This window comes from Hibiscus syriacus, unplaced genomic scaffold (assembly GCF_006381635.1).
Source record: "Hibiscus syriacus cultivar Baekdansim isolate YM2019G1 unplaced genomic scaffold, ASM638163v2 tig00116995_pilon, whole genome shotgun sequence".
Classification (NCBI taxonomy): Eukaryota; Viridiplantae; Streptophyta; class Magnoliopsida; order Malvales; family Malvaceae; genus Hibiscus; species Hibiscus syriacus.
The window spans coordinates 1,029,292-1,045,496 of NW_024063511.1; the positions used below are offsets into that span (position 1 = coordinate 1,029,292).

The 16,205-nt window shown below is 33.7% G+C and overlaps 1 protein-coding gene and 1 pseudogene across 1 annotated transcript; one reads left to right on the top strand and one right to left on the bottom strand.

Annotated features, from left to right (window-relative positions):
- Positions 1-10,234: 10,234 nt before the first annotated feature.
- LOC120193371 (protein MIZU-KUSSEI 1-like) lies at positions 10,235-11,271 on the bottom strand. The gene has a single exon (XM_039195881.1). It carries the CDS (start codon positions 11,149-11,151, stop codon positions 10,375-10,377), a length of 777 nt encoding a protein of 258 aa, XP_039051812.1. The 5' UTR covers positions 11,152-11,271; the 3' UTR covers positions 10,235-10,374.
- A 3,565-nt stretch (positions 11,272-14,836) lies between these two features.
- Positions 14,837-15,921, top strand: LOC120193434 (annotated as a pseudogene).
- Positions 15,922-16,205: the final 284 nt, after the last annotated feature.

Sequence of the window (16,205 nt, forward strand, 5' to 3'; positions counted from 1 at the left end):
TTTTTCCTCCGGTGCTTATTATCTTGAAGAATATCCTATTATGGATTCACAACCGGTCAACAAGCCACCCTTCTTCAATGGAGCAAATTATGCACATTGGAAGAATAAGATGATGTACTTCATTCAATCATACAATATAGGAGCTTGGTACTCAATCATGGACGGTTACTCCTTTCCACCCGGCAAGTACAACGATTGGAGTAGAGAAGAGCAGAAAAATTTTCAGCTTAATTCTAAGGCTATACATATTCTATTTTGTGCTTTAGGCCCAAATGAATATGGAAGAGTCTCATCTTGTTCCAGTGCCAAAGAGATTTGGGATAAGCTCCAAGTCACTCATGAAGGAACCGACGAAGTGAGGGAATCAAAGAAAAGTCTTCTCAACCATAGCTACGAGAACTTCAAGATGAAACCCGATGAAGACATCAAAGCTATGACGGATAGATTCTCTATGATTGTCAACGGTCTCAATGGATATGGAGAAGTAATCCCAAATAAGAAGCTTGTGAGGAAGATGATTTACTCTCTTCCAAAGGAGTGACAATCAAAGAAGACGACCATTATCGAAGCAAGAAACCTAAAGTCTCTCACTCTCGACGAGCTAATTGGTTCCCTTCTCACTCATGAGATGATAGTGAAGGAAGATGAAGAAAGGGAAGATAAGAAAAACAAGAAGAAGAAGAAGAAGAATGAGGACGTAGGCATCAATGAAAGCTATCAAGATTCAAGTGATGAGGTGGGTGAATATGATGATGAACAAAAAGAGGAGATGGTCAAGCTCTTGAAGGAACTCAAGAGATTCATGATTTCCAAGGAAGTGAAACATGAATCAACCAAGAAGAAGAGTTCCCCGGTATGTTTTGATTGTCAAAGAAATGGACATGTCATATATGAATGTCCTCTTCTAAATAAAAAGGGGAAGAAGGCATTTTTTGCATCTTGGAGTGATGAAGATGATTCCAATGATGAAGATGAAGTAGTCAACCTATGCCTCATGACCACTCAAGAAGAATTCGAGGTATCTTCTAACTCAAATGAATTTAATTCATTTACTTTTGATGAGTTACAAGATGCTTATAATAGGTTGTATTTGGGATTTAAGACCATGAATCCCAAATATACGAAATTAATTTCAAAACTCAAAATTGAAAATAAATCGATTTTGAAAGCTAGAGTTGATTTTGAAAATCAAATGAAATTTTGAAAAATGATTTAGAACTTTCAAAAATCAAAATAAATGATTTAGAAAAGAAAAATTTTGAGTTAGAAGTTAAGCTTGAAAGCTTAACAAAAGAAAAAGAATTAATTTCTAAAAACAATCTATTATGTTTAAAAATGGCAAAATGCTCACATTGCCATTATCATGGTCATATGGAACATACTTGTCATTTGAAGAAAGGAAAACATTTTAAAATTAGGCAAGTATGGGTTCCAAAAGGAACAAGGGGCATTGTAACTAACGTTCAAGGATCCAAAGCAATTTGGATACCAAAATCTACTTAAATGTCTCTTGTAGGTGTGTGGAAGCAATTGTGATGAAAATGATGATATTCAAGATGCTCTAGCCACACATGAAAAAGGAATGGGTAACCTCTAAGCTTAATACTTTTAATTTTGGATTATTTGGTCGCTCATTTGATTTTAAGCATGCATGAGTTTTGGTTTTAAATGATTATGCATCATTGTTTTACTCCCATGTATGTTGAAAAGATGATTATGATGAACATTTTAAAATTGTAATGATTTTTCAGAATTTTTAGTTCATCATAATAAAATTTTGGTCAAAATTTGTTTTAATGCAAATGATATCTCTAACAATTGATATCAACTTTTCAAATACTTTGATTTTATAAATATTTAAAAAAAATTGACCTAAATTTAAATGTTTATGCATGTGGTTTAAATAAAAATGATATCTCTCTAATAATTGATATCAAAAATTTTCAAATGCATAACATTTTTAGAAAACTTTATGCATATGATCTTAAATTCAACAATTGGTATTGCATAAAGTATTTTAGTATTGGATATATTGAATTTCATATGCTACTAACATGTTTGTTATTCTTTGTTGAAATTCAATTTTGTTTAAGTGTCAAGATCATAAAAGAAAAATTTTATTTGGAATGCATTTATTGAGGGGGAGATTTGATTTTTTTTCAAATGATTTTTAAAATGTCAAATTTACTACTTACTCTCCAAAGTTATTTTTAACTTCAAAGATTAGAGCCTTTTTGATTTAACAAAAAGGGGGAGAAATGTGAAGGTGTTAAAGTGGAGAAGTGTTGGGAGTAATTTCAAACTTGATTTCAAAATCTTAAAATTACTTAAATGTTTTGTTATATCAAAAAGGGGGAGATTGTTGAAAACATTTTGATGTTTCGATATAACAAATTAAGTTAAATGAATTTTAAGATTTTACAAAAGATTTTCTAAGTATATTCGATGTAATTATTCGAATATCAAAATATTACTCCAAGTCTTTCAAAGTTCATTTTAATCCTTACTAAAGTGTAAAATTGTGTTTTATACTTAAACTATTTTAAAACAATTTTACAAAGTATTTCGAGCCTTAATCGAGCCAAAAATATTTTCTTTTTAAAGGGTTTCAAGAAAAATCAGATTGTCCAGGGGGTACAGATTCCCCCCCAGGGGGAATAGATTCCCCCTAGGGGGTATCGATTCCCCGGGAACAGATTCCCCAAGGGGTATCGATTCCCCGGGTATAGATTCCCCCTGCATGGTTTGGCTCCGAGAAATAACAGATTACTCGGAGGGAATCGATTCCCCCCTTGAGGGTACCGATTCCCTCACTGTTCATCAGCCCAACGGTCATAATATTTGAATATTATGAAGGGGTATCGATTCCCTATGAAGGGGTACCGATTCCCCCCATTCTGGGCAGCCTATTTTTGTAGAAAAATCATTCCCAAACGGCTCCAAAACATCCCCAACGGCTAGATATGACTTCAAACACATTCCAAGCTATAAATACAAGCTAAGGACACTTGAAGAAGTAATAGAACAACTATCCAAGCAATCAAACACAAGAGAAGAGTTTTTCATTCTTATTTCATCTTTCTCTTATAAATATTTTGTTCTTGTGAGCTCAATCTTGTAAACACCTACCTTAGAGAGGTTTTCTTGTTTACATCTTTTATCCTTTTGTAAAGGGGAAAGGTTCTAGCTTATCCCGTGTAAAAGCTAGGGAAAGGTTCTAGTTTAGCCCGGAAAAACTAGGGAGTTGTAAGTTTATCTCTTTGTCCTCAAAAGAAAGAACAAATTAGTGAATTTGTTGGAAAATCCTTGGTGAGGAGCTAAGGTAGTGGATGTAGACTTTGATTGAGAAAGTCGAACCACTCTAAATCGATGTGCAATTTTCTATCTTTCAATCTCATTACTCCCTAAACACAAAACCATTCCGACCCCTCTTTGCAAACCTTTCCGGTTGTCTATTCGAGCTGCCAAAAATCCCAACAGTTTGTGTCAAAAACCGAGCTCAAACTGAAACCATAGGAGTTCGTTCCTACCTCATAGGAAAATTCTTACATATTGACTCGACTTACATAGCCAAAGCAGTAGGATTAGATAATGATGGTATATCAAATGAAAAATAGGTTTTAGGTTCTCGTTATAAAAGAAGGGATAGTGCGAGTGTCTTAGACCTTCATGATCATTTTCTTCATCTAATGATTTCTTGGTGGTTTCGACCATCCGGAGGTCGTTACTCTACTCTTCGTGCTTTAGATCTTTAGTGGTTACATTGTTTCCAAAACAGTATTAAAATAAACCTACCTCAGATTATTTTTGATGAAATCGTTGAAACCGTAAACTTAGTGCCAAATAAGAAACTTTGTTCCTCTCTAGTTTATGGTTGCATTCTAAGTAATCTATTTTCTAAAGCCGGGCTTAGAGTAGGTCTAGATGTCGTATTTCCTTTAAAGAAACAAATTAATCTTCTTTCCTTAACGAGAGCGGGATGGATAAAGGATAAGAAAACCGGTGAATGGGTTCGATCTTCTGAAAATACTACGGGAGCTAGTTCTTCACGAGCTCCACCAGAAGGTGACGATGATCCCGAGCTTGAACAATTAATGCGAGACATCGATGAAGCCGAAGATGAGCCTGAGCAGCCCGAGGAGCAAGCACAACAAACGAATCAAATGCCTCCATATTTTCAATCTTTTATGGAGACATTAGATTTCCGATGTGCTACTATAGATTCGCGCTTTTCTTCAATAGAGTCCCATTTATCCACAATGGGAGCTCAACAATTGGAAATTCTTCGGGAGATACGTGCAAACAATGAAGCAACAAACACTCGTATTAATGAACTCACTCATGAGATGGTCGCTATGCGAGCTCGTTTTCCTCCTCCCGATTCTCCTGCGGATGCTTGATTCTGTGTTTTGCTTTAATACTTTGAACTTAAAGCTTATTGTTTAAACATTTTGAATGTTTTTGGATTGTTTTCCTTTTGTTGTTGGATATTTGAACTTATTTGATGGATTATGGATGTTTGAACTTATATATTTGGTGTGGTTAAATTTCTTCATTATTGCATCATTTACATCATGTTAGATATATGACCAATTTTGCCATGTCACATTATTTATGAATATTGATTATGAAACTAATGGCTAACGTTTCTCTTGATTGTGATCTTAGCAGCTTAAACTATATATATAATCAATTGGCTAAATGTTTTTAAATCCTTGTTTCAAATCTTTTTCCAAATCTTTTTGATTTAACAAAAAGGGGAGAAATGTTAAAAGCGTTTTAAAGAGGAGTAGTATTAAGAGGAGTATTGTTAAAGTAAGGGGGAGTATAGTATTTTCAAAATCAAAATTCATTTTGAAATTAGAAAATCTTAAAATGTTTTGTTATATCAAAAAGGGGGAGATTGTTGAAAACATTTTGATGTTTCGATATAACAAATTAAATTAAAAGAATTTTAATTTTGAAAATAATTTTTCTAAGCATATTCGATATATTAAATCGAATATCAAAATATTACTCAAAGTATTTCAAAGTTCATTTTAAATCCTTACTCAAGTGTAAAATTAAGTTTTAATCTTAAAATAATGTCAAAACGATTTTACAAAATATTTCGAACCATTTCAAAGCCAAAAATTTCATATTGCTCAGAGGGAACCGATTCCTCCCCAAGGGGGTACCGATTCCCCCTGAATGGTTTAGCTCCGAGAATTCCAGTATGCTCGGAGGGAACCGATTCCCCCCCACTGTTCAACGGTCGAAATATTTGAATTTTACATTTAGGGAACCGATTCCCCATTAGGGGTACCGATTCCCCCCACGCTCCAAGCAGAAATATTAATTATTTTCACACTTAAGCGGCTCCAAAAACTTCATTAATGATCCCCAACGTTCAGAAGTGATTCAAGGTGTATTTAAGCAAGCTTAGAAGCCATTGATCAATAACAAGAAACATCAAGCAACTAGAATCAAGAGAGAATCAAAGAGAAAGCATCAAACGTCAAGTTTGAGCATTTCAAGCCTATTTTTCATTCAATATTCATTTTGCTTTCAAGAACACTTATTGTGCTCAATTGTATTCATTCTTGAGTGTTCTTTTCTTTGTTCTAGAATTGTGCAAACAATCTACCTTGTGAGGATTTATTTGTAAGTTTGCAAATTTGTATTGTTCTCTTTGGGAGAGAGTGTTCTCAAGAATTTGGGGTATAATTCTTGAGGGTTTGTAAGGTTACTCTTTGTCCTCAAAAGAAAGACAAATTAGTGAATTTGTGGAAAATCCTTAGTGTGGATAGCTAAGGTAGTGGACGTAGACTTTGGTTGAGAAAGTCGAACCACTCTAAATCGCTGTGCAAATTTCTTTCAATTTTCTACAAAAGCTTCCACCAAAATTTTAATTGCCAATTCACACCCCTCTTGGCCATATTCGTCAATCGATTAACTCAACATATTTTTATATATATATATATATATGTGTGTGTGTGTGAAATATGAAATTTGATTTTGTTACATAATGTAAAACTCTTTTAGTTTTATACAATAATTACTGGAGAGTAAAAATAGATTGTTTAGATTAACAATAAGAAATAATAAGATATTTACTGAAGAAAATATAATGAGTTAATTTCAATAATTTATTTTTACTCATATAATAGTCCTAAAAGAGTTTTATATTGCAAATGATATTCAAATAAATAAGGCATTTATATTTATTGATAACTTTTATGATTATTTTTATAATACATTGTCATACTCACGGTGAGTAAATGAGAATAATTATATAAAAATGTAATTATAATAATAAATTTTTTTTTAATATTTTTAACTATATATTATTTTCTTTTTAATTAAAATTTATCCTCAATCTTTTAAAAATACTTCCTTTTTACAGAAACGCTGATTAAACATCAAAATTTGACAATATTAATGTTGTAGCTTGTATAGTAATCTATATGTATTTTGTGTTAACATGGCATAATTTATGTATACATCGTATCGAAAAATAATTTGAAAATATTAAAATATATAAACAAATTAACATAGAACACACAAATTACCATACATGTTTTCATATCAACATTGTTAAAAGTTTAATATTTTAATCAATGTTTATGTTAAAAAATTAATCGATTCTTTTTTTAAATATTTTAGGTTTAACCTAAAAAAGAATAAGATTCAAATTAATAAAAAGGTAAATAAATATCGAGGATCAAATTTATCATTATGTTAAAAAATATATTTACAAAATTTATTAAAAAATTATAGGAAAATGATAAGATATCTATATATAATTTGTTAAAAAATTTATCATGCGCTACCCATAACTCAAAAAGAATCTACGAACAAATTCTTAAACTTTATAAAATGGGGAAGTTCTACAGTGCGGCAGGCTTAAAAACGGCTAAAACAAATCACTCATCTCATTGCCCATCGGTATCTATCTAATCCAACCAACGGGAGGGGTCTATACTTCAATGAATCGCTGTATCGACAGGTTCGTTCATTGATAAGTGTAAAATATGATATGTTATAGTAGGGACGAAGTCATAATTAAATATTGACACAATTCGAAATATTAAACTATTTAAAAAAAATATAAATACTTACTAGGTATTTAAACTCAAAATTCAGCAACCAAACGACCTTAGTGATTAATGGATTATTGTTATCCTTGAGGTCTCGAGTTAGAGCATTGCGTATGTAGGGGTATGAGCATTTATTATCAAATAGTTGAGAGTTTTTGTACATATATTATCTTGTATTCACTCTAGATTTATATAAAAAAGTTCAAAATTCACAAGATAACACCGAATTAGTCTAATATTTAAACTTACAATGACCTAAATTGTTATTAGACCAAATATCATTATCAAAAAAATTTTGAGAACACGAAGTTATCCTTCTTTAATTTGGTTCTTACTTGATTAAATATTTAATAAATTCTTATATTTATTTTTGTATGAACTAAAATACTATTTGACCAAAATTATATTAAAATATAAATTTTAACAGGAGTCGACTCCCTTTTAGACTCTCACTAAACTCCACCCCTACGTCATAGGACTCCAAAATCTAGAGGTCCCACACTTTAAAAAATATCTTATTTTGCTTCTAAAGACTTTTGAATTATGATACTTTTTAAATAAAATATCAAAATAGAGTTGTTTTATAACATTTTCTTAATTTTATATGTTTGGAATTTTATTTTATTTTATTAAAACAATCGTAATACGATAAATTTTAATATTTTACAATCTCATTATATTATAAAATATTTTAAATATTTAATTTTAAAATGTAGCACATAGTCTGTAAATCTATTGACACGAATCTACGTATCGCCAGACGGTAGCAAACCTTTCTTTTATCTAGTAACAGCCCGGTGAGGAGAGGATTTTGCAGCAGAAATTAATTTTTTATTTATTTAAGTTAAATTCTGTCATAAATTCACGTGATACGTGAAAATTATAGATTTAATTTATGTTTTTTATTTGATTATTTTCAACCTTGCAATTTAATCATATTTGCTCTTATTTTTGGAGTCAATTGTAAAGGTTTGGTCTGTGCAGGAGGAATTAAAAGTTATCATTAAAATCAATTATGAATTGGTATAATGAGATGATATGATAGATCTTTTAAATAATATATAAGATTTGGATTCTAATGTTATAAATGAAATGAATTAGATTTGAAGAATCAACTCCATGGTGAATATGTACATTATTTAATCTAAATTAATCTATTAATAAATTATACACTAATAATTATTACAAAAAAATTGGCTATTAAACAAATAAGATTGAACTAGTGAAGTATTTTTAATATTTATATTCCCCAAGGCATTGACGTGCGCTACCTCTGCCTATGCATGAACTTGGAAATTCGGACTCGCCATGTAGCAAAAAATTATCCGAAAACTCAACCCCGAGATTCTTGAAGAATGACACGAGCATCACGAATTCTGCCTTTATGAACAGCGGAAGCATCAGTTTCATGTTTCGGTTTAAGCTATTCTTTTGGTTTATCTTATCTTCCTCGGTTTGTTTTCTTTTTCTACAGAAGCTTTGCAGTTCATTGGATTTCAATGGCAGCCATTGGAGTTTCTTCACCTACTGCATTGAAACAGAGAGGCAGGAAAATTCATTTCATCCAACTGTACATGAATATGCATTTGTTTTTAACATACAGTATGTATGTATATCTAATAATCCCAGAAATCCTAAAACTAAAAGGGACGAGCTCTGTTTTTGTTTTTTTTTTACCAGAACAAACCCTTTGTTGCAGACAGTTGACTCAGTTTCGAGTAGAATCCACGACCGAGTTGTGCCTTTTAGATGGAGCAGAAGGTGGTATAGGTAACCCTTTGGGGAAGAAGTTGAACATCTGTCCTTGGTATATGAAACCCGTCACATACTTTCTCGGGAAAACGGCATGTGAAACTCCATCGCCGATGACTGTGGTTTTACCAGGCCTGGTGGCAAAACTAGAACCGGCAACAAGTATAATTAGAAAGACAACATATATGATGTTAGAAAGTAGTCTGGTGAATGAAATTTGCTTGGGTAGCAGGGAAGGAGCCATTTGAAGATGAAGAGAAAACAAAGGCTTTGATCTTTGGGGATTTATAGTAATAATTATAATTATGTTATATAGTGATTGGAGGAGGAAGCAAAGACTGTTGAAATTTTGATTTTTGATTTATCAACGCTTTGGAAAATTTATTATAGAAAGTCTTTCTCATTTTTCCTGGAAAATTTGATCACTTTGCCTTTGGCGTTGGCAAATTAAAAGTAACAAGTGGAAGATGAGGATTGAATTAAAAAACATGAACCCTTCCATTATATATTCAAATTCTAACAATAACAAACGTGTATATACTATACAGGTTGGTCTAATCAATCGAAAGCCTCTGGTGTACCTAACAATTCTGTTTGCTTGGTAGACAGGAAAGTCTTGTATCATTTCCCCTTTTTTTCCCTTCTTTTTTTCATTGTTGCTTGTATGAATTTTGTTGACAGAAGATTGCCTAGTTGCACACGCTGATGCAGAAAACAAAACAGGGGTTTCATAGACGACAAGCATATATATATATATACACATACATGTGTGTACGTAGATGAGTTTTTAACACATACATGATCAGATGAATTTATGTTCTATTTTTCATTGTAAGTTAATATTTTGATGAGTTAATTTAAGGTAAGAAGGGGTTAGTTTTTATTTTCATCCACCCCTCTTCCAATTCACGAGTCTAGTCCATTACTCATACTACATATCTTGAGCACCTTCTGCCAGACTTGCTTAGCAAAGTTTCATGCTCTCATTTTCACTGTAACAAAGACAACAATGAGGATCCACTTGTTGCCCTCACTTCAAAATACGATCTTGGGTAGGTATGAGTAGGGATGAGTAAAAAAATTGAAATTCACAACATAAGCGGATAAAGGAACATGAAGGGAAGAAGACGACGACGACCAAAACAAAAGAGGGCGATTTTGGTTTGATTTCAATTTAAATCAAATCCAATATGTATAAGACAAAACCACAGAGCCATTCCATTCTGCATTTATAGCTTGGGCTTGGGAGAACACAATCCCCATCATGTGAACCAAAATCGTTTTACATCGCCGCCATTATATAAATAAAACAAATTAAAGCACCAAATTTCATAAAAATATATGCATATATTGAAGAACATGGCAAAGAAACACGATCCTCTCCATGATTAAGAAACAAGATGACCCATGTTCGTCATTTCCATTATTAGGATGAAGCAAGGCAAACTACATGGAAAGGAAAAAGGCAAACCTCCACTGTACGTACATCTTTCATTGTGCTTAACAACAAAACCTAAAACTCAGTGGACCGAAACAAAAGATCCTAAACTCTAATCAGAAAAACACTGAGTTCAGGGCCTCCGGCTCCATCCGGATTCATCATGTAAAAGGCTTCCGAGTCTTTAGACCCTACGACCCTCTCGAACCTGGCTCTCATGTACATCAGCTCACCTTCGGAACCATCTCCATTCCCATCCAAGTTACCCGGCAGCACACCCGCGCCCATTGATATAGGCTCCACCGATTTCAGCACTTTCCATTCCTCGGGTCCGCACTCACGCCTCATTGCGAACCCACATTTCTTGCCATTGCAGTATGTCCTCCAAACAGGCTCCTCCAGCAACTTCACCCCTTTCTTCCCCATCTTCTTCTCACACTCTAATGCGATTCTAACCAACCCGGAAGCCATTTCCTTGACCAAAACACTAGTTGGTGTTGCGAGTTGGATTAGAAACGCCGGGCTTAGTTTTGCTTCTTCTTGAAACGCGAAATGGACGTGACCACGCCGGTATCCGAACAGGGTTCCCACGACTTTGGTGCCTAAACCCGATCGATACACAGACCGGTTCTTACCGAACACACCGAGGGCTGACCGAAGCTTGGAAACCGACACAATTGGCAGCTTCTTTCTCGGTGGTGGATCCGGGATTCGAACCTCCTCTGCTTCCTTGGCTTCATCACAAAAATGAGACGAGGAACTAAAGGTTAGGATTTCTTCCTCGTTGTTGTCATCATCATCTTCAACCTTCTTTTTCCAGTTGAAATACCTCCTGGAGAAGGAGAAAGAAGAATCGTGGGGGCTCTTAGCAATTATCTTCATATGGGAAAGGCAAGAACCGAGAAAGAACTAGAAAACAAGTAATAAGTTCCGGTGAGTGAGGAGAGAAGGTAGTGTATATAAATAAACAGAGAGTGCCAATCTATTTATCTCCTGACAAAAGGGAAGTTGAGCAGCCCCACCTAACCTATAACAGGAGTAAACAAATGGACAACATAACTGAGAGAGAAAGGGAGTAGAAGAGAAGTATAGGAGAATAGCGGGAATCAGAGGAGACAATAGCTGTGTGTAATTTCTTTGTCATGTGGGGCAGAGTACGCTGAAAATAAGGGGAGTTGTGGGGTAAAAACCAGAGAGTGAATGGGAGAATTGACTGTCGAAACTGCGCGCATTGGAAACTGTCATGGACAGGCCAATTTTACCCACCATAAGCACCATCCCCTTGTGTTCTTTTTCTGTGCTCTGCAATAAAATAAGTAGCCTACCCACCGTAGGCCCAAGCTCCATCTACTTACTGCCGATCAAGCAATACATTAGGCCACCTCCAGTGTGTTTTGACAGTCTTCGTATTATAATTTTAATTCCATACAATTAATTCCTTACTTTAGTAATATTATTAGGAGGGCTAATTATTTCAGTTTAAATTTCAAGTTGAGTTATTAATTAAGTCTTACCTTGATTGGTATAATTATTACTATTATATATTTTGTTATGAGCTGTGTGTATATATATTGAAGTATCAATGTCAAAAAGTTACATAACTTAATACCTACAAACACTGACTATTGTAACCACTGAGCCAATACATTTCATGCAAAAGGAAGTGAGCTAAGAATAAGACAGGCTACAGCAAATGCAACCATCTTTTGTTGAAAATTTGAGATTAAAGAAAGACTGGTCGAAGCTTTTGTGTCTCTCCCCCACCACGATTACCGCAGACAGTTTTAGATTAGGGTAGAGTCCGAGATGAACCGAGGGACGATTGAGATGATTATTTTAAAATTTTAAAATTATCGTATGTTTTATTTTTTTTAATATTTGTTTGATAATTTATTTTTATTCTCTATAATTTTACAAGTCCCGTCTTTCTTAAAATTTTATAAATTTATCCTCTTAACCTAAATTCCAGCGTTGATATCCGAGTAAAGTCCGACTGAATTTTGGTTCGCCATGATTAAGTCACATCCGCATGAAAAATTGTTGGAAAAATGGCTTGTTTAACCCATTTTTTCTTCGAATTCATGGGACCGACCTAATTCACGGATCAACAAACCAGGATTCCATGGCGATATGTCCAGTGAAGTTGACCTAAATCTACAACAAAGTGTATATTTTTTTTCCTGTACCACTCCAACCACTTGTATTAATAATAATGATTTTACTTAGGTAGCTTAAGAAGGCTGTCAAGTCAAGATTAAGCAAAGGAGTAAACAGTAATGCATTAAAATAATTATAAGCTGAAAGCAGAGGCCTCAAAAGATAGGTCTTTGGTGGTGCGAAATTGGGCCGTGACTGATGCACAGATTGATAACCAACCGAAAAGTTAATTAATCAAACCCCACTGAATTTATAAGGTAAATTACACTTCAGGTCACTTAATTTTGTATTTAATAATAAATAGGTCATTTTTCTCCTTCTAAAAATTTCAAGTCATTACCTTTAAATATTGGATAAAATAATTATAGATCCTGATATAATAATGGTTTTAGTCTCTAAAATTCACATACTCTATCAATTTAATCATAATTTAAACCAATTCAATAAATTTAACTCTTAATATTTTAAAATCTTATCAATTTAATATTTGTTCTTCTAAATTACTTGTTCATCTCTCATAATTGTTATATTATTTTTCTGATATAATAATGATTTAATGGTAACTTGATTTTGTTTTATGGCATGATGTAATTATTCAGTTACTCTTTTGATATGACGAATTCATTTAATTCGACAGTATCATAAAAAATTGAATTTATGAAAATTTAAAATATAAATAATTAAATTCATCAAATTATTTTAAATCATAATCAACATAATATAAATGTATAAAATTTAGAAATTATAACTATTATTATATTAAGTAACACTATACATTTATTTTAAATTTTAACTGATAATGGCATGTTTGTAATTTTTTTAAAATTGATTCATTTATTCTCAAATGTATTTTTTGGATAAATATTCTCAAATATATAAAAAATGGCTGTCCTTTTTTCCCATATGTATGGGGTAAGGGGGAGGTAAGATAGTAGGCTACCCCGACACCAGGTTGAGAGCAGCTTCCGTAAGAGACCTCCGAATTATGAAATGCCCTCCATGGGACTCGATCCCACGACCTCAAGATTAAGAACCTTGTGCTCTACAAACTGAGCTGGATATAGGGTTGGACGCCAAGCACAAACGACGAAAGGGAAAGCCCCTAAGCTTTTTCTGTACATTTAGTGGACTATAGTTTTCGGTTTAAATAAATATGGATATATTCGTTTTAATTAATTGAAGTGGGTTTTTTGATTTTTTTTAAAAGATAAGGTTTAATGAGAAATAAGTGTATAGACTACTTCTAAAGTTAATAATAGGTACAAAAATTTATACAAAAATGAGCGTATTGATTTTTTTAAAGAATTTTTTTGTTTAAAATAAGTGTATAACATTTTAAATATTATATTTTAAAAAAGTAAAAAGATTATTTAAAAAACATTTTTTAAAAGAAAATTAATATTCTAAGTCTAAGCACGCTCCCGTTGAAGTGTAAACGCATCTAGGGATTGATACAAAAATTTATCACAGGAGGTGTGAACTTAAGAAGTTATATAAAAAATTTTCGGGTATAAAATTAGATAATCAATAAAAAATATTAAAAACTAAAATATAAGAGAATTTTGATTTTTTCAAAGATACAAAATTAGATAATAAGTAAAACATATAAAAAACTAAAATATAAGAAAATTTAAAATTGTTAGGAGGTGAGATTACATCCTCCTGATCTATCCCTAAACGCGCCCCTTCCGTTCGCCGCAATGTGTGCATTTGGCGCTAATTCGCTCTCTTCCAGGCAGCTTATTTCCCCCCTCCCTTGGTCTCCCATACCGGGGCGTTTTCTAGATCACCTATCGTAGCCTTCAATTGCAATTTAATTGTTGAACATTCATACGTGGAAATTGAAAGGGGAATTAGGGATTTAAAATTTAAAGAATTAGGGTTTTGAGATATTTAAGGATTTAAGTGAGACGACAAGGGAATGGTTGATAGAGAAATCTGACGATCATGGGTTTGCGGTCGACAGCGGGGGTTATGAATGTAATGTAATCATTGAAAAAATTATCTAGTAATTAATATTTTAACGTAATGATCAAAATAAAACTAATATATAACATTAAATACGATTTAAAAAAAATAGTTGAATAATCAAAATGAAATCACCAAAAAATTGGGTGACTCAATAATAAATTTACCCTATAATATCTTGAAACTTAAAAAATAAATACAAATAAATGAAGCCTTTGTTTATCATTAGAAGGAAAAAAGCATTCTACGGAATCTTTTTAATTTAATTTCTGTCCAAGAAATCCAAAAATAAAGTTATTATCTAATAAAAATAATAGATGTAAAAATTGGGTTCTCCTCACACCACATATTCATTTGTCGTTAAATATAAAATAAAAGATATAAATATCATTTCTATTGAATATCACCAACCCTATATCTAATTCTCCTGCCTTGTGAATCAAACAAAATGGTGCTCCCTCAGCAAGAAAGTAGCAACATCACCATCCATAATAGTCCTGCCAGTATCATGCTCACAACCAGCCGGTTGACGGAGAATTACTTCTCCGTTCACGCCGAACCATCTGCTCCGACCACCAACTTCGTCCCAATCGTATCCCGACAACAGCCCCCAACTCCACTTCCATTTTCGGTTTTATCCCAAACTTTACGTCCTGTAACTCTTAAGGTTCTTTATCTCGCACATTAATCAGTTTGGCTAGTACTTGATTAAGTACATGCATGATAATCATACATGTGTATTGGTTGCAGTTTGAAGAATTGGCCTACAACATCCATTCCAATGCCACAACCACAACTCCACAAGTGTACTGAATGGCGTTTGCGGTGTGGTTCAACCCGGTGAGCTACTGGAAATGCTTGGCCCCTCTGGTAGTGGTAAAACCACCCTCCTCACTGCTCTTGCAGGTCGTTTAACTGGGAAGTTGTCTGGTACCATGACGTATAATGGTCGACCATTCTCCAGCTCCGTGAAACGCAGAATAGGATTCGTAGCTCAAGACGATGTGTTGTATCCCCACCTCACCGTGTCGAAGAAGCTTACCACGCAAGAAAAGATTGAGCAAGCTGAATTGATTATAGGGGAACTTGGGTTAGCTAGATGTGGGAACAATGTTGTGGGAGGGCCTCTTCTTCGGGGCGTGTCGGGTGGGGAACGTAAACGTGTCAGTATTGGCCTGGAGATGTTAGTGAACCTGAGTTTGTTGATGCTGGATGAGCCCACTTCGGGACTCACTCGACCACCGTACACCGAATTATGGTTACCTTACGATGCTTAGCACTCGGTGGCAGGACCGTCATCACCACCATCCACCAGCCTTCGAGTGGTTTGTACAGGATATTCGATAAGGTGCTGGTGCTTTCCGAAGGGTATACGATTTATTGCGGGCAAGCAGATGAGGCCATAGAATATTCAGCTCCATTGGTTTCACACCTTGTTTCGATTTTTTGAACCCTGCTGATTTTCTCCTTGATCTGGCTAATGATAAGCATAACCAAAACTCCCAACTTTGTTGTTTTTCCTTTTAACATTATACAATTGCAAACACAGCCTGCAATTCAATACTGTTTTGTACAAGCAAGTATGGCCCCTGATGTAAATCATGGCAGAGTATACCAACCTGATGATCAAAATTCCACTAAACAATACCTAATATCGTTTTACCGGAAGAACATATACCCGAAATTGAAGGCTGATATTAACCGAAACCTGCAAGATTCGTCTACTTCAACTGCTAAATCATCAAAATCAAATAAGTTAACACATGCAGGCTGTGGTGAGGTTGAATGGAGCAGCAGCTGGTGGGAACAAT